General features: G+C 43.2%; 1 protein-coding gene across 1 annotated transcript in view; it reads right to left on the bottom strand.

Moving 5' to 3' along the window:
* Positions 1-24,480, bottom strand: part of gabrg3 (gamma-aminobutyric acid type A receptor subunit gamma3) — a 59,553-nt gene that overhangs the window by 13,254 nt on the left and 21,819 nt on the right. The window contains exons 4-7 of the mRNA XM_031851844.1: positions 11,810-11,901; positions 11,195-11,326; positions 7,510-7,592; positions 2,090-2,227 (exon numbers count right to left, since the gene is read on the bottom strand). Coding sequence (XP_031707704.1) covers positions 2,090-2,227; positions 7,510-7,592; positions 11,195-11,326; positions 11,810-11,901 — 445 coding nt within the window. The remainder of the gene's footprint in view (positions 1-2,089; positions 2,228-7,509; positions 7,593-11,194; positions 11,327-11,809; positions 11,902-24,480) is intronic.

Genomic DNA, 24,480 nt, shown 5'->3' on the forward strand with positions numbered 1-24,480 from the left:
TGCTCCGACTGTGCATCGTAGCAAACAACCCCTCTGTTTACATTCGGTTAGGACAGTAACAACCCCTCTGTCTGCAGAATACTTATTCGCCCCAGTCGACAGTTTTCCTAGCTTTGTCCCCAGACTCTGTCATGCCATACGGTCAGCTCAGCTTTCTGTTTGGAAGCTGCGAGGAATTGTTTTTGGGGGAAACTCTTTCATTAACTGTTACTGTGGCTGCTTACGTCCTCACGACACTGACATACATGCTGTTTTCTTGACAAAGTGCATTTCTTTTCCTGCACTACGTTTGGATATCTTTCCACATTTTTCTGTGCATGTTTGTGTAAATTAAAGCATCACTGTGGGATGGTTATTTAAGATTTAGTTATGAACCTGATTACTACTAATACTAACTTCTGATGGCTAGGAAAACCTTGTAAAAGGGTCCTAAATGTGCACTTCGTGGCTACATACACGACATCATTTTCAAACCAGAACAAGTATGGCAAATAAAAATGTAACAAGCTTTTGGGGAATTTGCGAGGGGATAGTAGAACAAAGCGCTGAAGTGTCTGGGATTCCGCATTGGGGCCTTTTGAAAAGGACACGGCTGAATTGATAACGACGGAGGATTTGTGGCGGAGGTCCCCGGTGGCTCTGTGGCCGGGGACCTGTCCACTCTGTTCTCATTAAAACAGCCCCATCTCTCATGTGTTTATGAGGGGCGAAGGATACAGCTGGAGAGTTAGGAGACAGAGAGGGGAGGAAATAAGAGACGGCGAGGAAGAGAAACGCAGCAGTTTGTCATGATGTAAATTAATGATGGGTATTTTTAGCCGGGGATCTAATCATCATGCGTGTGGAGATGGAGCCGGCAAGTGAAACAGGAAAGAGAAACTAGGTAATAAATGAGAAAACTGCTAATTTCTTGAACAGCGTGAGGTGGATGTGTAGGTTTGCTGTTGCTTTTGAGCATCTCAGCAGAAAATGAGCTTGGCTGTGTTGTGACGATGCAGCGGGAGTCCAGGAAAACACGTCATTTATAAGGCCGTCGATGAGTCTCGGGATGCTCATCAGTCACCTTTTTTTTCCTGGTGTGATCAGACGCACAAAGATACAAGTTCTCATTTGAATAAACAGGATCCCATTGGGAGTAAAAGTTAAACCGATTTGTCGCTTAAAATATATATATATATACACATATATATATATATATATATATATATATATATATATATATATATTTGATTTGAACATGTCATGTGTGAGTGCAAAATGAAGCTGTACAACTCATTTCCACTGAGCTCCTTAATAATTGGATGCCACTCCTTGTTATCTCTTGTTCCTCGAATATTCATGAACGGAGGTTCAGCTCTTAGAAAGCTGAATTAGGTCACATTATGCAGACCCGAGCACCGAAGACAAAAGACCGCATTGCACAAACTAGAAGGATTATGGCAACTCATAAACAAGGTTAAGAGGGGTTAACAATCGCTACGTCATGCTCTTTCTCCATCTCCCTCATTCATAAGGCTCCGCTTATTAAGCTGTTAGAATCTGCCACGTGAAAGCATTAAAAATGGATTATGAACTTGTCTATCCCCGTGCCAGTCGTGGGCTTAATTACGGACACCTGTTGGAACAACAATATTTCTCTGTGCCTCCCAAACACACTTAAATGAAGTCATCAAAGAGCACAAGGCCTAATAACCGCACTGAAAGCACGGGGAAAGAGAGGGAAAAGGGGTGAATAATTGAACTTCCTTTTTAATCTTGGTGATTAATGTCAGTGGAGAAACCTTTTTGCCCTCGCACCCAGAGGGAATACTTATGAGCTTGTAGTTTTATGATTACATTTATGGGCACGGTGCTAATGTTAACCTGTGCAAAGCTTGGGGCACCGGGGTAGTCGAGCAGCGCTGGAGTTGTATTTTGAAGCCTGCTGAACAGCAAGTCAGTTCCAGACAGCTCGTCTGCAGCTGAAACTTGACCTTTGACCTCCGCTAAAGGGAGGGGAGGGGTGAAAAGAGCTTCCCTGAAGGGACTAATACAGTTTTACATCATTATCAGTCACAATTCAAGCGCCACAGCTGTTGATCTTCCCTACCTGCGGTTGTTGTGAGCACATCCGTGGTGTTTCTGAGCCCCATGAAATCAAACTGGTAAAGCCGCCAGTATTTCTGGTCCGAAGTCTCCACCGAGGTCCGGCTCCACTTGTACACGATCTCGTCTCTCGGGTAGCCGTCTGGGAACGACACAGAGAGCGAGTCATAGGAGAGATCAATGCAGCGGTTATTCTATGCATGATTTATACCCGATTTACACAAATTCATTCAGGAAGTTTTCATCGGCAATTGGACTGCAGACCAACTGAGCAATTACTGTGAACTTGTTTGCTGAAGTGCACCCAGAGTGAACAAATACCCCGTCTCCCAATGTATTACTCAGTGTAAAATCTTAATTTCAGTGGAATAATTTCACCTATTTCAAGTCAATTGGTCTCAAGGGTGCTCTTGAATGAAATTATATTTTAATGGTAAAAATTACTGAGCAGCCTTTAATTGCAAGACACGCTCATCTTGGGTGTGAAAAGGGAAAATACAATGAAATTGCTTAACTTTAATTCATAGAAATGTTTGTTTCTAGTGTTAGATTACAGGCTACGTATCGCTCAAGTACAATGACCCTGCTGGAAATGCACTAACGCCACTGATCCTGGACATGCTGAACACTACAACGGCAGGATTTCACATGCCGATCCCTCAGCAGTTAAACACGAGCACATAAACAGCACGCAAGGAATTCTATGCTCAGCTAACAACAGTGTAAAAAACAAAAGAAGAAGCAAAACAAACGAGTGACAGCGATGAGCAGGTCTTCATTATGCCAAATAGTCTCATTTAGAGGACAGCCATCGAGAACCAAGAAGAGCAATCACAAACATGACTTCTGTTTTTTTTTCCCCCAAACATCAACAGTAGATGGCAAACATTATTGCAATCATATTTCTCTTGGTGTGTTTGTACAATTACCTTCACTGCAAACAGTATTATCATTAGTGTATCTTCAAAGCTACACCGTGGTACTCATATTTCATGCCTTTGAAAGCCCCCTGAAGCAACATGTTCTTCCACAGTGATATAAACTACCCTCTTCTGTTGCTTTGCCTCCAATATTGGCCCCGTCTACCCTGGAAGCAAATATCACGAGGGATCTCCGCTGCTGCCATATTACTGTAAACACAGTCCTGTTATGTGTGCGGTATGAAACAATATCATGCGAGTAGACACATGAGGGATTTGAAGTGCAAATGAGATTTGAATTCTCCTCGTTTCTTGCGTTGGGAAATGTAAGCCGTAGTGATACTGCAGCTATTATGAACAATAATTAGTTTTTCAACTTGTTCAACAAGCCTACAAAGCTATGGTTATTACTTTTAGCTATTTAAAATGTCTGTTCCTTTACAACATTTGGGGAACTTGCCGTGCGGTTAAATAGGTATCCCACTACGAAGTTTAACTATCAGAAAAGGTTGCATTTCAGGGCTGCAATTTACCTTTATAATTCAGATTCTGAACTCAAAAGCAGTCTCGAATGTGGAAAACCATGCTTATCTACCTAAAGCATGCATGCATATCGGTGTTCAGGCTTTGTCTGAAATACACTACAGTGTGTGGAGTAAAGATAAGCTATTGTGAGGACAATAGAAAGAAAACAGCCGACTCTAAGCACAATGTTCCTCACTTTTTGCAGAGCAGCGAGTCTTTGCAACAGCCACACCTGTACAGAAGGTCAGGAACAGCTTGTTTCCAACGTCAGCTGCTTTGGGAATTTGTTTAAAACGGTAAGCATGAGGATTCTTTCCCTTATTCTTTACAACCGACAGCAAACGGTTTAAAAATCAGACTGAAACCTTCTCATGATTGACCGTTCAAGAACTCGTGTGCCAGGGGTTTCAAATAACGTAACAAGCCCCGTGGCAGTTATGATGGAGGTCCTCAGCCTTTTGGACAAAAGTGACAGAACTGCTGATTACATCTTTAAATGCATGAGCCGCCTGTTCCAACAGCACTGACACGTGGTTAATTCTGCATGTTGTCACTTTGCAACTGCTGCCACAGACATTTCATGTTTGACAAATAGATTATATAGCAAATAATCCGGTCTACTAATCCGACAGTCTGAATGGTTTCAGCCCTATTTACCATATTATGCGGCTTGCCTTTAAAAAAAACTAGCTTTGAGGTGAAACGTTGTACAGACATTCATGGTCCCAAGAGGATGAATCCCAGTGTTTCCAACTACATTTAGTGGCAAGCCTGCTCGAAGGGTCGCTAGATGTCGCTAGTTTGTGCCAAGTGCCAATTTGCATATGTGACGTCTTAACCGTTAACCATCCACAAGACTAATGACCGAGTTATGCTATCATTAGCATCAAATTCAAAAAGGAGCGCAAAACTTGTTACTTAATAGCTGGTCCAGGTAGCGTTCTTTAGACCCAACACTAAAGCTAAGCAGATGTTAGCATGCTGACACGCTACACAACAATGAGGTAGCATATAGCTCAACGCTCTGCTAGAATGACTGTAGCCTCCGAGTCCTGTTTTTAAATGGAGCATAGATTGTGCAATCTAAAGGGTCAGGTGAGCAAAATCATGCCAACACTTTTTTTTTTCCCCACTTCTGACAAAGTACTTCCTGTAGCTGTCAGCTGATTGACAGGGAGCAAAGAAATGTACTGAAAATGTCAGACATTTTGCACACAGCAAGACATCAATCACGGCCTGCATATTGTGACTGATTTAACATTACTCATATATAATGGTAGGTGTGCTAAGAATGTAAATATGCTACGAATATAGCGCCACAGAGGGTGTTCTTTAGGCGTGGCGTGATTGCGGCTATGCCTGTGGTGTGGGTAACTGCATGGGTCCGTGTAATCATAGTTATGGCATTTATGCTGAGCTCACCTGTCATCGGAAGAGTGTTTCCTAATGTATTACACTTGGAATAAACTAGAAAGAGAGCGCTTAAAAGCCAGGAATTCATGTTTGCAGAGTGTCTGGGGAAAAAACAACATCCGCTATCAAAACATATTAAGAATTAATGAGATAGATTAGTGAGGTCATCAAGGCATTCATCATGTTGATACTGTTATTAATGAGATTGATTGCAGTCGTAACGGGAAGGCTTTTAATTTGCTTCGTGATGAAGAGACGGAACATGTTTGTGCATTAGGGCCTCTACAGTATCGTAATACATTAGCAGTAACGCCCGCTGAGTGGTGTTACAGAGGATGTTGCAGCATGTCAGAAAGGTCCGTGTGTTTGGACAGCGGAGAACAGTGAGGGCTGTCGTGTGTCGCTCCGTTATCACCCTGATGTACAAAGCTCCTTTGGCATCTAAAAGCATTCTCTCAGATGACAGAGATTGTTTCTTTCGAACTTCTAAATGCATGAACTTTGGGTGTAACAAAGTCCTGCTTCACACAAAGTCGTGTTAATAAAGCCCCGTTTTTGACAATACAGTATTTCATATTATTCCAAAGAGGAAGAAAATTATCATTCAGCAAAAATGCTATCTGCATTTGTGTTCACTACGTATGACCAATATCATTACTTTGGCTGCGAGGCCACATCTAAAATGTACAGTACGCCGTGAAATTATGCAGTGATTATTATTTATAAATCAAAATATGTTTGATTACTTAGCTATCAAAATGGCGATATTCATTGACATCAAAAAACACAACGTTAAAGGCTTTAAATCAGTGAAGTTGAAGATCGTAGCTGCTCGGTTGCAGCTACAGAAAAGAAAGAAAATGTCCACCCACACGGTTTTGCTAAAAAAGGGTTGTTACTGCGAATCCTTTCATTGAGAGCACAGGCATAATGGAAGCCCATTTGCGGTCAATAGCTCTTTCACTACCAGCAGTGTGACAGTGACATCCGCTCCCATCACACTGTGATGTGAAAGTAGTCACGTAATGAGCCAAACTCAATGCAGAGACGCACAACGGTCTGTGATAAATACTGCCATCTGTGGGCGCATTACGTGATGATTATAACCTTAATTAAATCACATCTAGCACTGGAAGATGATTGGGTCCAACAGAATGACCCGTCGTACAAAATTAAATGTGATTTTGGTGCTTTTTAGATGGGGGGGGGGGAGGGTAACTTAATAAGGCACTGGTTAATGGGACGATAAACGCTTTGGGGACTCAGCGTCAAACCATTGGTCGTGCTGATGCAGTCATCATGCCACAGTTTCTGGCTCTAAAGCACTTAAATGTGCAAGAACATAGACATGGATTACCTAAGCCCTACTGTGTTGGTAATAACTATTTATATTTTGTTTCCTTTTCAGTTTGCATCTCCTCGGATATGTTGCCAATTTCGGATATAAAAATGTGGATGTGTTACAATAGAACATGTTTCCTTGATCTACCTAAATAATATACAACACATGGATTATCCTTCTGTACAGCTAAAGCTGATCAAACACAGGACACTGCTGGTTCCTTCTCTTCATCTGTTCAGCCCTGAGTCAGACACTTAGGCGTCACTTTTGACCGGACGCTGACTCTGGACCACGTGGGAAGTGTTTCATTCGTTTCTGTTTTTCCAGCAGAGAAATATTGCTAAGTGTGAGCCTATTGTGTCTCAAGCTGGGAAGGAGATGATTATTCACGGTTTTTGATTTCCTGCCGTGACCCCAATCCTGGTCTACACTGGCTTCCTGTTGAATTCAGAAACTTTATACCCTTACTTCAAAATATGCCTGTATTGTGGCTCACTGTGGCTCTCTGCATTAAGTTCATCCCCTCCATCCTCCTCATCTGACTCTCGTGAGCCGCTGGGAGGCAGAAGTATAATCAGGGTGGAAAATGTGGGAGGAAGAAATAGAAACTTATAGAAAATAGCGGGGTCAGAATTTGAATGCGTGGGAAATGCAGTTGTAAATCAGCAACATTGTTTAACCTACGCTGCTTCATAGGAGCTCTCAGTTCTGCACTTCAGCACCACGGACAGCGCCGTGGATTTATCAATACACAGCACAGTGCTGTTCCTTCAGAGCCGTGGTCGGGGCCACAGATTCAAACCTCGATGGGATCGATGAGTCAGGCAGACTGATTTATGATTCCTCCACGTAGTCTGTGTATCTTGCTAAAGAAAAAATTGTGGTGACGCAAAATTGTGTGGCCCTGACAGGAATTGACCTTTCACAAAAAAAAAAAAAACTGTTTGTCTGTGCTCTTCAGGTGGCACAGTTGGCATAAAATTGTGCCCTCATTTCCTGCTCCGACCACCTCTTACTGCAAACGCAAAGGGCAATCATTTTTGGAACTTCAATTCTGTCAATAGTGACCATTTTGACGTTGCCACTTGGATTTCTTCTTTGTGTGCACACAGAGCCCCACCTCGGCTTTGAACGTTTTCAGCAGGTGTTCCATGTATAGGCAGAGCTACGCATGAATATGAGCATGTTTGTGCATTTGTGAGTGCGTGCGTTTCCAATACTCACAGCTGGAGAAGACGAGGGGACAGGAGTGTTCGTCCATTGGGAAATTATGGAGTTGTAGCTGGCATTCTGCGTTGATGGTCATCCTGAAGGAGAGAGACACAGAGAGAGAGAGAAATACTTTAAAAAGGTTTAATTTCTCGGCGCTTGAAGCACAATATTCATCACTTCTTACACTGCACTATCCCCCTGGCTTCGAACCAGGTTGGTTGCTTCGTTGATGTGCGAAATCCCTCAAAATGACAGAACTGCTTAATCACCAGCGTCGGACAAGTTTTTGGGCGAAGACGGCATTGACTCACGGGCCCTGTAAGCCTCTGGGCCCTGGGAGTACTTAGCTATCATCACTGGTCAGGTCAATACACCAGGTGTTTTGGGAAAGCAACGGTGAGCACAAACACAGAGGGGATTAGGTTTACATGCAAAATATAAATCAGACTAAATTGATATTCTCCGCGTGTTGCGATATATCACCATAAATAAAATTCCACTGGATACGATAATGGCTGTAAAAATGAGACCATCATGAACATGGGGTTTTTCTTTTGGCCTGTTCCGTGTTGTCTTTGTCCCCGGTACAGTTTCTCATTAATTCACCGTGAGTGACTGACACGAAACAGGAGCCTAATTCAAAGCAGGAAAATGACTGTCTCGCTTGTCTTGTTTGTCGGTGAACAAAGTGCAGATGATGTCGTGTACAGTCCCAATTTGCATAATCTTCCATCCTTGTCGGGAGCCAGGAAGACCGAATATGGGCAAGAGTGTCGAGCCGAGGTGAGGGGAGCAAGAGGAAAGCAAACACGGCCGAGATGCGAGTGTGAGAGATGTATCACTCAATGCAAATACGCCTTCAAACATACGCCTCTTTCAGACTTAATACCCTTTTCACTATCTAGGACCCCGCCTCAGCCGAGGGCAAACCTTCGTCGATTATTTGGAGCATTGAGAAATGGTTGATGGAGATTTAGCCAGTAGCAGTTGGGGGAGGCTTAGCTGAGGATCCACTGCGGCTCCTGGGCCTTGCAGATCCCCAAAATAAGTCCTCCTGAGAAGCAGGTTGTCTGCCCGTGCGCTGGTCGTTTGAGCTTGCTGCGTCACGTTGCTGCGTTGCGTTACGTTGTTGCTGCGTTGCGATACGTTACGTTGTTGCGTTGCGATACGTTACGTTGTTGTTGCGTTGCGATACGTTACGTTGTTGCTGCGTTGCGATACGTTACGTTGTTGCTGCGATACGTTACGTTGTTGCGATACGTTGCGATACGATGTTGCGATACGTTGTTGCGATACGTGGCTGCGTCGTTCCGTGGCTGCGTCGTTCCGTGGCTTCCGCTGCATTGCTGCGTTTCCATTGTTGCGATGTGTTGTTGCTTGCTGTGATCCGTTGCTGTGTTGCATTGCTGCGATTCGTTCCGTGGCTGCGCCGTTGTTGCGTTCCGTGGCTGCGTTGTTTCACTGCGTTGCTGCTATGCGTTGTTGCTTCCGGCGTTCCGTTCCGGCGTTCCGTTCCGGCGTTCCTTTCCGCCGTTCCGTTCCGTTGCGTTGCTGTGTTCCGTTCCTGCGATCCGTTCCGTTGCTTGTAAAGGAAAGACGGATAAACTAGCTTTCATATCCGCGTCACTCCCAAATCCTAATTCTTAAAGGGACCGCACACAATGGATAGAGAATGGACCTGACAGTGTCAACTTTACATCGTGAAGTATGATGATAGGCTGTTGGATTGTAATTCGAAGGGGGAGAAAACATAAAAACCAGAACGCACGCACATATGTAGCATGTTAGAGTTATAAATAACTTGTCCATGTGAGAAACAATAGTTTAATTTAATGACATCACCAAAAAAAAAAAGTTTTTCTTTTTATCCAATAATGCCAAATTATTTGGGGGGGCTGAAGAACATTTTAGGGGGGCTTCAGCAGGCGGACTATGGTGCGTCTTTGATGGGGGACCTGGCTGGAGTGCGGAGGGGTGTCGGCGTCTTTGAGCGCGGCGTGCCGGGTAGCCGGAGTCGTCGGAGGCTCGTTCCCGAGCTGGGTCTGGAGCGAGCGAAGAAGCAGAGAGCTGGATTTACGTTTCCGTTGTCTACGTCTGGAGGTGGCAGGTCTCCCTCTTCCACCGGGAGGCGAACTGGGCGTCGTCGTCGTCGGGTGGCCTGATGGACGGCAGGTGGACGGCAGGCGAGGTAGTGTTTTTTCTTTTTCTTTTCTCTGCCTGGCGTTCCGGTTGCGAGTGCGGAAAGCGCGAGCGAGCCGAGGCTTAGAGTGGGTAGGTATTTATAGGAGTGTGGCCGGAAGCGGGGCAGTGGCTGAGGCGTGGCCCTGCTCCTGAAATTCAGCTAAGTTTTATCTCCAATTAATGAAACAATCATTTTCAAATTCATCACAGAGGCACGCATTAGCAGAAGTGAAATAAGCTATTGAAAGACAAACATTTTGTGGGCAGCTGTGGTGGAGAGGACTTTCTTGAGAGAGTATGTTTTTGCATTCGTGTATTTATAGGAGTGTACATGAAGAGGTCTCTGGAAGCTCCATGAGCACCAAAACTCAACTGCTGATTGGTTGTAACAAAAGGATAAATAAAATACACATCTTACTCTGAATACAAGCAGCAATTTATGTGAAGTGTAAGCGTATTGAATCATTTTCTTTATATGTGATCATCAAAGCCAATAAGCAAGAAATGGGACTGTTTGATGTCGTAATAAAACCATAAAAATATCCTGTAGAAAGTACCCCATCTTAACCCTGTTAAAGCTGCATAAGCCACTTGGGAAGCTGAAAAACAGAACATCCACGTACAGAGCTGTTAGCATACAGTTGCCTGTTTAAACAACACTAGCATTCATTTGGAGTCATGTTTTTAATGCACCTGATGCATTAAATTGCAATATTATCTTATCTTATTAAAATATCTGTCTCTTATAAGGGCTCTATCAAATAGTTCAAAGCTTCTGAGCTTCATTCAAAATGTGGGCACTCATATTTTAAATTCAAGCTTAACAGATTTTTTGCACGTCTATATATTGTGTTGAAAGAAGCTTTTTCTGCACAGTTGCAAATGGTTAGTATTAAACCATTTGTAGAATTAGGTTCCAGTGGCTGCTTAGGATTGATTCCGACTCGAGCGATCCTCCAAAGGCTGGAAAACAAACAACTATGGTTGTATTTGCTTTCTGAACGAGGTCTGGTTTGAAGTCCTGGGTACGCAGGTGAAATTGGATCCTCCAAGACAGAAAGAGCTCATGTCAGCTTGAGGGTTCATAAACCCAGATGCCACTCAAATATAAAAAGAACCTGTCCACTCCAATCCTGAGTGGGTTTTTTCTGACACGGCGAGGGTTATTTCGTCAAAAGGCCATGCACGCCCTCCCCTGTGTGTCATTTCTCTCCCACCGAGAAGCCGCCAAAGAGAGCAGGACCAAACAAGCAGTAACATGTTGAAATGATGCAAGAGGAGTTTCTGTTCCTCTGTGAACAGCACGGCTTTGTAGCAAAAGCGAAGATATTCTGATTTCAATATTGAGAACAACATGCGGGGAAGAAATATATAGTTAATTGTACTAAAGTAGGAGCCAGAAGGAGGACACAGAGTAGTTAAGATTCGATTGAAGTGTGTGTCGTGTGTGCGCAGGTTATACAAAATAAATGTATAATTATTATTATACTGAACTGTGTGTTTTCATGTCTTTTACCTCAGCGTGTAGAGCACTTTTCCATTGTTCCAGATCCGGAGCAACTGGTTGGGCGTCGTGATCCAGTGGGAATCGGCATTCTTGGAATTCCTAAAGATGGTGTCAGGCAGCCAGATCAAGCCAACCATATTGCTGGTTGGATAAGAGGCCGACAAAGAGAGAGAGAGAGAGAGGGAGAGAGGGAGAGAGAGAGAGAGAGAGAGAGAGAGAGAGAGGGGGGCAGAAGGTAAGAAACGATTCCTGTTGAATTCCTTCATCTTTCTCTGAAATGTATGAAGCAGATCCACTTCCCAATAAGAGGATAATAAAATACCCGGGCGACGCAGTGAAAACAAGGCACATCAATCAATTTGTTCCATTAATTACAGGCCTCTTCCCGAGAGAGAGACGAATATTGCTCTCAAATGAGATATTCACAGTATGAAAATGTTGAAACACAACAGTTGTTACAGTGGAAAGAACGTGTCACAGCGGCGTCTTAAGAGTTCATTTAAAAAAAAAAAAAAATCATCGTTAAACATAAAATGCCGTGATTCCCGACAGAAAGCTATCGACGTGGCACCCGCACAGCTGACACATGTGTGAATTTGAGATACAGCAGTGAACCCAGCATACCTGTTGAGGGTCAGCCGCCTGCTGTTGCTGCTGTTAAACCGCAGACGGGTGTCCACCCAGGTCTGGGCGAAGATAATATCGATCTGGTACTCCTGGGGGAGAGAAAAGCACACTCAATACACTGATCTGACGAGCCTTTCAGGAGCAGCAGAGAGACAGAAGGAGGCGGGTGAAGTGTGTGCGCGGAGCGGTCTCGGTCCTTCTGGAGGAGCCGATAGCGCGGCTGTTTGAACGCAAATGTGTCCAGATGAAAAGGAAACGCACTCACTGGAAACACTCAAATACACATTATGCTTTTGATATGGAAATGACATTACACCGTCACCCATGTGAGAAGCTTTCGTAGGTGTTGTGATGATTATTTTCATTACACAATATGTTAAATGCTTGAAAAAGTTTATTACCACCATTATTTTCTAATATTTGTAAATATTAAAAAATAAAAAAATAAGTGTACATAGTTTGGTTTGCTTGCAGGTCTTACTAATGTGACCACCCATCTCAGAGACTTTGACATCCCTCGAGACACCTTGCATCCAAATAGCGGCTAAATATAGCTGACAGAGTGCGTCACTCATTTATCTCCACCATCTTTATTGTAAATTTGGAAAGATGTGGGTTCTGCTGACAGCTGGCTACACAGCTGTCTTCACTCACCCAAATACACTCCAAATAGCACCCTACCGCTGGTGTGCTAGTAAGAAATGTTGTGCCGAACATGAAACTTTTGTGGTTGCAGTAGTTTACAAATAATGGCGACTGTGAATATATCAAATATATCAAAACCAGGTCAGAAATATCCTTTGGCATATATTCACACTGTAATGTTTACTTTTATATTAACTACAGTTTCATGAGTGAAGTCAGTTGGGAAATATGAGTTGAAATATGAAGCCGTTCACAGCTTCCCAGTGCTCAGGAGGTGAGGACCTCCAACATGGCAGGCAGAAGGTCAGTACATCAGCTGGAGGTCCTGTATAGAACAAGGCCGACGGATGCTTCAAAGATAAGGTCAGGCAGAGAGAACTCTCTGGAAGCCATTCGCAATCCTCAGCTGATATGAAACGGAGCAAAAGGAAAAAAATTGGCATTTCAGAGCCTATTATGTGAGACTGTTTCGGAATGACCCGGTTTGGCTGAAAAGCTGATCTGGGTTCAATTAAAGGAGGATTTGCTGCAGAGGACAGTTTGATTTTTTAACTTTTGTCATTTTTGTCTTAAGTAAAAGTTTGTAAATCAACCCAAACATAAGATACATAATTTAAAGTAGAGTAAGTGAAGAACCCCAAACATCACCCTGTCATCCACAGCGTCGCTCGCTCCCTGACTTTTTCTTCTTTTGACCTTTCCCAAAAGCAGACAGAGGAGACCTGACCTTCCTAATACATCTGTTGCCACAATCCCCATTGTTACTGTCGGCACGCTTGACCTTTGGAGGATAATGATAGGGAGACATGCGCCCCAATAATCCGGGCCGGCAGACCACAAAGTGTTACATGTTACGCCTGGCGCCGATGAACTCTCCCAATGGGACTTTCTGCTTCCACCGGGTCCTTTTATAGCACAATGAACTCCGGAGGCTGGCATTATTCCCCTGGGGATCCATTTCAAATTCAGAAAACGAAGGTGTTAAGGGAGTCCATTACTCACTCGCGATTGACAAAAAAACAGTGAAGCCCAACCTGTAGGCGAGATAATCAAGGGTGACTTGGGTTGCGTATGCTCTGCTGGGAAAATCCCACATATAAAGTCAGAGACAACGAGACGCGAGTTCATTATTTAGGGTATAAATATTTGATCCGAGGTCTTGAAATATTCAGAATGATAAACCGTTTCCCTCATGTCCCTAACTAAGTTTTACACAGCAGGCGGCGTCACACGATCAAAGATGAATTGTTTCACTATCATGGGGAAAAGGTGAAGGTGCAGGTGACATATCCTTCATCTGCACATGATGGAAAACTTTTGCAGAATATTAGTATTTCACATTAAAATATCCTCTCGCCATCCTAAAGCAGAGCCACACCTTGAGCACACACTGGTACCCAGCTAATTAACTTGTGGTTAATGTGCCCCTACTCTCTTTGGGAATGCAAACACTACTCAGAATCTGATAATAGGAGAGCCAATAATAAAGCCTGAGGATGTTGACAGCAAAGCACGTCTGACTGAAATTAATTAGCTTGAGTTGAACAGCGTCTAAACAAATAGCTTCCTCCTTATCCAGCCTCATCACTTCTGCATGCGGGCCGATCGCTCCTCACCAATTACAGGCGTCACTCAGACACACTCCCCACATCCATGTACCAGAACGCGTTCCCCAAAAAGGCGTGAATAAACTTCATACTTTATAACTTTGTGTTTAGTGGAAGCTTGATTGAAATCGTCACACTCACTGAGCCAGAAATGTTCTTCTCGCCTGACTGTTTCTGATGGCAAACTTTCAATAAATAAAGTGTTGAGGTCGGTAATGAAAGGCTTTCCCGCTATCGCCATTTTCAAATCAATAATTCAATTGAGTCGCTGTTTACTGCAGATTCCTCCGTTCACTGCCGGATGTGCAGTCTGGACATGAACAAATGCCATTTGAAAAAAACAAAAAGAAAAGCAGACATTTTTTATAGTTGCTTATCAATATTTTACATACAAACATATTGTCGAACATTTTCTTGGAGAATATGATGCATTGTAACATCTTAGCTGAATTAACGTTCGTTGTGAGCCCCTATTGCCTCCTCATAGGGGCTGCGTCCATAAAGCTTTCTAGTTCAAAGAGTTGCTCCTAGTGACGAAACTAATAGTGACATTTTCTAACAACTTCCCGTTAGAGTTAAGACAAGATCCTGGTAAAGACAAAGGTTATTCCCAGAACATCTTAGCCCTGTTAGGAGTAGGGAGCCGGACTTTTAAGAGGATTGAGGAGAAAACGGTGGAAAGACAAAGGAGGTGAAAGAGATCATCTCCAAACGCTGAATGACCGTGCAGGGTGAATGTTTGCGGTCAATGCATCTCCTACGCAACGCAACAACGCTGACCACGACACGAAGATATTTGGCAACTGTAAAAAATGCTAAAGCGTTGCTGGTTTATAGATTTACATGCCGACCATCACGGCTACTTATATAGACTGACGGCAACCACAGAAGCTGATGAAAGCCGAGCCATTTTTCCCCTGTTAATATCAATTAGATTAAGTACCAACATTAATCTATGGTAACTAAATATAACCATCAGCATGTGAATAGGCTACTGGCAGCTAGACAACCGTGAACATGCCCTCGCTAAATAGTCAAAACAGCTTCTTCTTTGTACATTTCAATCAATAAAAAGTGTTATTAAAGTCACAGTTCATTCAAAAGTTGTATTTGTATCATCAGTCTTATCACCGTCTTTAAATATTCCTTTCAAAGCAGCTAAGACGCTACAGTAGCTTCCCGCGTCTGTCTGTCTGGCTCTCCACTCCCACAAACGTCGGCACCGTCAATGCGGTCTGCTATTCATCAACGGCACAAACCTCCGAGTTAAAGGTCACCACAGTTCAGTCCTCACTTTGCCCCCGTGAGCGAATCCGCTAATTGCAGCAATTCTATTGGAATAACACAATTTGGTGGCAAAATTTTGTAATTTTGACTGTGGGTTGAGCGGGCCTTTGAGTCAGTGAAACACGTCCTGTAACTCAAACGTAACCCCAGAAGACAAGATCATTGTCCAGTGATGAATTAGAACTACTTTACTTTGGATTGACTGTGGTTTTTACTTAAGTTAAGGATCGGAGTTCTTCTTCTTTCCTTAAATTAACTTGAAAAAAAAGTAAGTTCAGTGTACCATAAATATTTCACCATTACAACTCCCTGATAAAGGCCTCCACTCTGCCTCATTGCTGATTAAGTAGTGAGCTCTAAAACACTGTCTTGCACTTTATTATATTATGCTTTGCAGTGAAGGAAAAAGCACAGATCACTGACTAATGTATTTTTTCAGGCAAAACCGATGCCGCATAGTTGGTATAAATATTTATAAGTGAAATATTCATATCTCCCAGACCTTGGAAAATTGGTTGCTGGACTAAATTTAAATCCCCCAAGAAGAAGAAGAAAGATAAACAAGAGGAATCATGTCGGTTCTCGTCATACTGCATCGTCACGAACAATATTTAAATACGCAGTTTTATTCTCAGAGCCCTCATATCCTCTACCTAAAGAAACACAGTCACCCATGATGCATTGTGGTGGCCCGCAGGCAGCCTCACAGTGATGCCCCTTGTGTGCGACGGGCAGAGATAACGGTAAACACGACCATTCAGCCACCGCTCAGGGGTGCTGATGAACTTCTGTCAGGTGTAATAAACAAAACTGTGCGTTACCTGCGGATATGAGTGGCATTTTAAAGATCGCTTTCGAGTGTCTGTGTGTGGAGCTAATCTCACAAACAGGCCTTTGTCTTGTTCATCCCTAAGAATCAAATAAAAAAGACCTTTGAAAGAAACAAAAGGAGGGGATTTGCATATCCGGCTGTCTGTTTGCGTGGGTTGGAAGAAACACGGGATGACAAATGACTCAAACCTGTCAGCTGAGCTTCACTGAGCATCTGGCCCGAGGTACAATCAACACCTGTGTTTCTTTGTCCAACTATAAGACAAAATGATTTACCTTTGATTGCACTGGTAGCAAAGATCACGGCACTAGAGGCAGCAGCAGTGCTCATCTATCCGCCAGTATCGCTGCTACTAAGCTCCTAAGCAGGAGCAGCAAGAGAAGCAGGACTAGTAGTAGTGGCTGTTGGCATGCTAACACGCTAAATGAAGGTGAACATATTGAACACTATACGATTATGAGGGAGAATAGGAGGGGAGAGGAATTAGGAAAGAGTAAAATAAAACAGTGGAAGGTAATGGACGAGGGGTGATAATGACAAGAGGAAAGATGCTGGAGAGGGAAATAGAGAGTACAAACTATTTGTGATCCTGCAGTTATCGCTACGTCAGCTAATCAATATCAGACTCTCAAAATCATATTCAAACAAGTCCCATTTAACTGAGGCAGGGTCCTGCTTACAAACCGCTGCAGCTGTTCGTGCGTCGTTCCACCTGCTACACACTGTATACTGACACTGATGATTGATACCTACTTCAAAAACACCCATATAGTCCCATATGGCCCATATAGTCCCATATGGGCCATGAAGGAAAGTCTGGAGTATTCATGTTAGATTATATATTAGTTTTAAAGTTTCCACTGTTAGACAATATGTTTTTGTGAAAACCACTAAACAAGCAGAGGGATTAGTCTGACGGTCATTGCTGGGTGAGAAGAGTAGAGGAGAAATCGCCTGAACCTAAGAATGGTGGTTCTTTAACTTAGAAAAGCCATTTATATCTACGTAGGGAGCGGGTCATCTTTCATTGAGTCCGCCATGTTTCTATGGCAGCCCAGAAGGGACAAACCAAATGCTGGCTCTAGCGAGGGGCTTTCCCGGAGTACTGATAAGCCCTGAGGTTACTGGTGGTTTTTTTTGGTACTTTTTCATGCCTTGGTGTCATCTCATGCTGCACCGCACACCTTCTCTGCTCTCTGTCCGGCTGATCTCCTCCAACTACACACACACACACACACACACACAAGCACACAGACGAAGCGTCAGCTAGCCGTGGTAATGACAGTGAAGTGAACCAGGTGAAGTGAAGAATACTAGAGTTGACAGCTGAAAACAAAAGCATCAAAATAAAAACAATAAAAAAAACTGGAGATCCGAATGAAATGTCAAAACCCTCCTGAGTTCTTTATTTTCTTCTATAACATCCTGAAATACTACAGAGCAAAGATAATGGAAGGAGCCTCGCAGGGACCGTATTCACTAAACAAGTGCGATCCAAGTGTATCTCATAATAATTGGAGTGTGTGGAGTAGCATCAGAATGACTCTCACTCATCATGAAACCCAAGATGTGTGTTGTGTCCTGAATTGATTCAGACCATCAGCGATGTTTGAGACTCGTTCAGGAACTCTCTTGTTCAGAGCCGACCCGCTTGTAGTGGCGTCTCGCCACACGCATGTTGTTGAATCGTAATTAAAGGGCCAGAGTAATCAATTTTTAGAACACGCATGCTCTCGTTCTAGGCCGGAAGCTCGCCGGCGTTACCCTGGACTTATAATACACCGACGGTAACCCTGACGTAGTACTACAGGCAGACACCCCGCTGGAAAGCTCACAGTTAAACTAATTGAAGCGGTGGAGACGTACTGGGGAAGTGGCTGCATGCGCTGGGTTCACTTGCTAGCTGTCATGGCTTTCTGCGTTGGGGAGATGGTATGAAATGTGTTTTTTTTCCCCCCAGAGCTTTTACTTTGTTGAAAAGAGTTGCCTGCTGCTGCTGAAAATCATGCCAATGAGAGCAGAGAGAGAACCTGAACTGAAAATTGGCAAAATGCTGCAGAGAACTAATGGAAACGGCTGAGTTTGATGGTAATAATCTGAGGGTTTGCCAGTACAAGCGGACTCTAAGAATTCCGACAAGAAAGTCAATGTCGAAGCCAGATATTTCACAATCCAGCCCACTTGCTGGCTTACCGCTATTGACTAATAACCTCATCCATCAACTCAGATATGAGACAGTTCCTTTCATCTTTCAGTTTCAATGAGTCTTATGTTCCTGGATAAATGAAGGTGGAATCAAATAAAGAAAATAGCTGTATCCTGGAATCAAACTCTTTAACACTATACTGCCAAGAAATCCATAAGAGATAAACAAACATCCTCAACCTCAAAAATGAGCGGCAGATACTGAACAGAAATGAAAGGAGAGGCAGAGGGAGGAAAACCCAATGCTGCTGTTTAAGACCAAGACTCTCTTCTGAAGAGGGTCAGCCTTTGATGTGTGTTGCCCGCTTGAGTGTGTGCACACATCATAGATAGAAAGCCAGACAGTGGATGAAAAAAAAGAAGCATTTTTTGACCCCTTGAACACCTGCAGACTTCACTGGTGGGGTGAGGAGGGGGGGGAGGCAGATACCTCTGCATATATGTGAAAGACTGCAATTGAATAGAAAGGGTCCAGCAAGAGTGTGTCTGAGCTCTACTGAATCTTGTTTGTTTACCTTGTAAGGAAGTGTCCCCTTTCACAAAAATAGCTTCACTCGTGTTTTCAGAGTGGAAGTGTCCTTCAATCTCTGCGGACTCAATTATTCAGTGAGTCCATCCCCTGTTGCAGTTGCGCCGCAACACGGCAGACTCTTCCAGTCGGACTCGGTTTAAGTGCTTGCACAGGTTGAGTCAATTTGATGGGGGGGGGGGGGGGGAACCAAACTTGCAGGAAAGAACAAAGCAAGAATAAACACGAGAATCCCAGAGTCAAGGGTTCTCATACGCATGGTTTAAAAGGTAGCCATGTTTTGCGTTGAGGGTCTATGAAATGTACTTTAACAGCAGCATTAAGCAAGCTTTTATGCAAAAACACACCTGTTTTATCAAGCGTAATCACTTGAGTGGAGCTGCAGGATATTGAGCACCCCATCACCACTGATTGAGACGGCAGCAACTCAACCAGTCTGCCAAAATTAGATTCAAGAAAACATCTCCCTTTAGAGGAGGTGAAGAGTTGAAGCTCGAGAGAGAAACTTGATGAAATGAATGAACAAACTGGTGCTTTGGTCTCAGGCCAGGAAAGAAAAGGAGAAAGCTTTTATATAATCACATTACTTTGCACCGTGATGCATTTGTGCTTCAATGGGCAGGTAGCACATGCAAACCACAAACAGAGAAACAACCTTTGTAGGTTTAAATATACACGTCACTGTAGTAAAACAATCGAACTAAAGAATGAGTCCACAGTTAGTTAGGTACAACAGAGCTCTTAGCTACATGCTAACGTCAACATGCTAACAGGCTCACAATAGCCACGTTTCCAGACTACGGTCAACCTCAAGGGGAGTCCAAGGACATGTGCCTCCAGAAGAGAATTTTGCCCATTTGAGTTTCCTCCTAAGCACACGGAAGTCTGATCCAAATGTCATTACAGATCCATCCAATAATCACTTCAATAATTCACTTAAACTACAAATGTCAACCGCGTGGTGGCGCTGAAGGAAAGGTGATAAACAAAGATTGATCATCTGAGGGAACATGGATTTCAATCCGGACAATAGTTGAGATATTTCAGACTGGACCAAAGTGGTGATTACTGAGAGCAAATAAGCTTACTTTTAGAATTTTTATTATGAAGAAAAAGTGAAATAAAAACTAAAAAATGAATTAAAAACAAACCAGCAGCCATTGTCCCAAACACAATAGCAACTTAAGAGATAATTAAAGTGTTGATTGCTTGCTCACAGGACGCTGTGAAATGTAAAAATGTGCCGTTGTTGTTTTGCCGTGACCTGCTTCGTGTTTTGGGTCAGTAATAACATCTTTGATATGCGCATGCTGATTAACAGATGCAGGATCGCTGCACCCAGAAGACAGACGGCCGAGCTAGATTGATGGCACACCACTGACGATAATAATCTGTCCTCTGCATCTCTGACTCACTGTCCCTCTCTTTGTCGCTCTCGTTCCGAGCGATTACTAAATGATAAATGCATTCATTGTCGATATGTCCGCTTATTTGGTTAGCCTGTCTTCGCAAAGGACGACCTTGATCTCCTACGCGGATGAGTGAGGATTTGTGAAAAGAACAAATGAAAGTGAGTTTTTGTCTTCATCATCAGAGCCTCCAGCTACGGCACCAAATAAAAGTAGAAACTAAATAAATAAATAAATAAATAAAAGGATCTCGGTAAGCTGAAGTGATCAAAGACGAGAGAGAAGAAGCAGGAGAGTGTCTGAAATCACTCACACAGAACTTGGACTTCAGTGGGTTGATCAGTCCCAACAACAAAAACGCTGTTCACACACACACACACACACACACATACACACACACACACACACACACACACACACACACAGTTGCTTTGAAATATTGCATCCGTCAAACGGGGACGTTGTCTCTTGGCTGGAGTTGACATCTCTTCAAACATTATTCATGTAAACACATTTATCTGGACTAATGTGGACGGCTGTGTGAACCGGATGGATCATATGTCCCAGAGACGAGTTCAGACTGACATGTTAGGAACAAGACAAAAGACAGAATTATGGATCCGATCATATCATGTAGTCGGGGGAATAATAATCCTTGTATTATCCTTGTGAAGCAAGCAGAGTATTCAAAATTACATTATTTATAAAACACATATTATATTGTTGGATGACAGTTGTATTTCAATTAATATCAATAAATCTAATTTCAGTCCAACAAAGTAAAAATCTGCCGGTTGAGTGATCATTTGCTCTGCAGCAGACGGCTTCATTGTCCCCCATTAAGAGAGACACTGTGCGCATGTATGCAGCAGGAACAGCAGCGTAGCCCCATCCATCATTTCAGAGTGTTTAGTTCTGTTTTCTCCGTTAACTTTATAAACTAAACTTTTTACTTTGGCTGCTTCAACAGAAACTTTTGCCGAAAACAGCTTCTCTAATTTAAGTAGATGGTTAAAGAAAGCACTCATACAATACATCATTTAAAAAAACGAAAATAGCCTTCAGGGACGAGTGGTATTATTGGATAATATATATTATAAAGCACTATGTATACTAGCTTGTAAATACTACAGGGTGTGTTGAAAACAACCTAATCTAACCTATTGCCCCACATAACACCACGTCCCGCTTCATTAGCTTGGTTGTCTCCCTGCATCAAGATGAGCTTTTTGTCATGGGTGTCCGCGCATACGAGCTTTCCATGCGCTTCATCAACTGTGGCCGTCAACAGCCAGCCATCTTTACTAACAGAGACGAGGATCGGCACATCTTTAGAACATGACGCCCTTAATTCGCTGCTGGGGCGCGGCACTAAACAAAGACGTGGGATCTAAGCAGAGAGAGACGACGACGAATCAAGACCTGGTAGTGAAAACAGTTATAAATAGATGGAGGCCGTTTTCCCCGTGACACAACCTTCACACGGCCACAAATAGCAGCCCGACACTTAGGTGAAAATGATCTGCTTTGACACTTCAGTCAGATGTGAGTCGTGAAGAGACTTCACTGGTGTTTACAGGAAGCAGTTCACAAGTCATGTCCTGTCATGGCTGCAGTGCAATTATAGACGACACAATCCATTGACTAATCAGATAAGTAATCAATAAAATAATCACAGGCTAAATATCTAGTAACTACTCATAGTTTTTAAGGATGATTCTGATGTATAACAGTCTATCAACGCGTCAAAATGGTCATCGAGATTCAGGGAATTTCCCTGGTGTTGGTATCGACCTCCTAATTTCTGGTATCCTGACATCCATAATAGGGAATCATGGCGTCCACTTGGTGTCACATAATCCGTATATTTCATGGACAAAGCAGGTGGTCCTAATAATTTCTTAATGGTTGATACACACTGGCATCCTCAATAGAGGAGCGATAAATCCAAGATGCCGCCCACTCGCCGGCTCCAGCACGGGCGACAAGAACGTAGTGTCGGTGTCAAAGTGCGTCCATCTTTGTCTGTTGATTTACCGGCTGCGTTATCTGACTCTTCCAGCAGCAGCTATAAAAGGCCTTTCGCTTGACTTTAAAGCCGCTAATGCCGTTTAATCACTCAACCATTCATCACAGTATGCTTTAAATTACTATCAGCTTCATTTGGCGTTGCATCATCCCAGCCAGTGGCCATTACCGTTGGAGCAAATGAGGAAAGATAATGTGTTTTGTTCAAAGGCGGAGGAGAAGCTCCCTGGAGTTCAGCCGACATCGTAGTGCTGGAGTAAGTACATGTGTGTGATCAATATGGATGCACACTTGGGATTTGACCTGTTTTTTCATGGGGAAGTCTCACACATACACACCCACACCCCCATTGGGATACAAACCCAAGAAGTTGAGAGGGAGCGAACACGCTAAATGGAGGTCACATGATGGATCGGACTCAAGCGAGTGTGAATGTGGGGCTTTGAGAAAAAAATGTAGCTTTTTTTTTTTTTTTCTCCTACGTTGTAACATTTCTGGACAGAAATGGATAAAAGGGAATGATACGCAGCGAGATAAAAGAGTTGTGACTACACTGATTCCAGTCCAGTCAATCCCCCCCCCCCCCCCCCCCGGGGGCGGCCGAGGACTCACATTCCACTGACCGGCGTCCACCGACCCTGACAGGGTGAAGCCAATCAGCGCTTACACAGAGGAAAATCACTGGAATGTCACAGCGGGCTCCCACTCTCCACTGAAACAAAGTTTGGGGCGAGCCGAGCCCGGCCATGCCTCGCTGACCCACTACAGGCCGGAGTTTTTAAGACACAACTTTATCACTCATGATTGTGTGAGTGAATGTGTGTGTTTTTGTCCTATTTTGTAGAAGCTGCGCTCACCATCATTTTAACATAACAGACAAAGAGTACATGATTTTAAAGGATTGACATTTGCAGTACAAAAGTAGAGCGTAAACAGACTTTTCTCACTTGAAATGAATGCTAAAATAAACATGATAGCTGGTTACATTTATAAATAGAAAAACAAGGACATCCTGAAATAGATCAACACGGACGTCTTTGAAATTAAGGATGCCTTTTATCACAATGCATGCAATTCAAAGAGTTACGTTCCATAAGTACTCGTACTTTTGTGTTCGTGGAACTGATGCAACACCAACAGAGCTCTTAGATTGCGGCGACATGATCTTCGATGCAACAACCATCTGTTGGTGTAACGCTGACTGCTCCATCTGCTCCGCTTCAGAATTCCGCAAACTTGGCGCTTCAAATCATCAATTATCTTTTTGCAAATTATAAATTGGTTTATTGTGCGATGCTGCTGAGTTTCAGCTGTTTTTGAGGATTATCTCCTGTCATTGGTTCGCATTGCACCTCTGCTAGCTGCGGCAGAATGACACTTTGCTTAATATTATACAGCTTTGTTGAACACTTAACTCTGATTGGCCATTGAAAGGTAATCTGAGGTCTGCCCAGACGTCCCTTTCATCACATTTCGCCATGGGCGTCCGGTCCATTTTGTTGATTTCTCTTCATATCAGTTCACTTCTACCACAAAGCTGTTTACTGATGCAGACAGTCCTGCTTTTCACTTCTCAGTGGCTTCGGTTTGAAATAAAAGCAGCTAATGTATCTGTAGTGTCAATTGATTGATGCCTTTTGTAAGCAGCCATGTAATAAGCAAGATTGTGAGGGAAGAAAGTCCTCATGGTAAAATATGTCACTTCAGTGTTATGAAGAGCCTTCTATCTACTTGCTGAATCATCTTGCAGGGGCTTCACCTGGAGCTATGCATCATCCTGTTATTGTGCAAATCACAACACACAGGTGGTTAAAAGCAACACCTGTTCAATGTAATCCAATACATTGAACTACAATGATCGCATTGCAAGATGGTGTGTTGTCGATTCTTTTGATGGTGTGCATTTTTTCAGCAATACAGATAAGAAACTTGAACTTGATCAAGGTATTCTGTAATAACCTCTCCATGGCGGGGTCCGCCATTCCCACGCTAGATCCACGTTGCTTTCCCATGTACAAAGGAGTTACAGGAGATTATTTAGCATAGATTTTCATCAATGATATCAGACTTTAATGTTCTTTTTTCAAGATTATTTTTTGGGCTGTTGCCTTTTTGTAGGATAGAAC

Source organism: Anarrhichthys ocellatus, unplaced genomic scaffold, assembly GCF_004355925.1.
Source record: "Anarrhichthys ocellatus isolate YVR2014 unplaced genomic scaffold, GSC_Weel_1.0 scaffold12, whole genome shotgun sequence".
NCBI classification, from domain to species: domain Eukaryota; kingdom Metazoa; phylum Chordata; class Actinopteri; order Perciformes; family Anarhichadidae; genus Anarrhichthys; species Anarrhichthys ocellatus.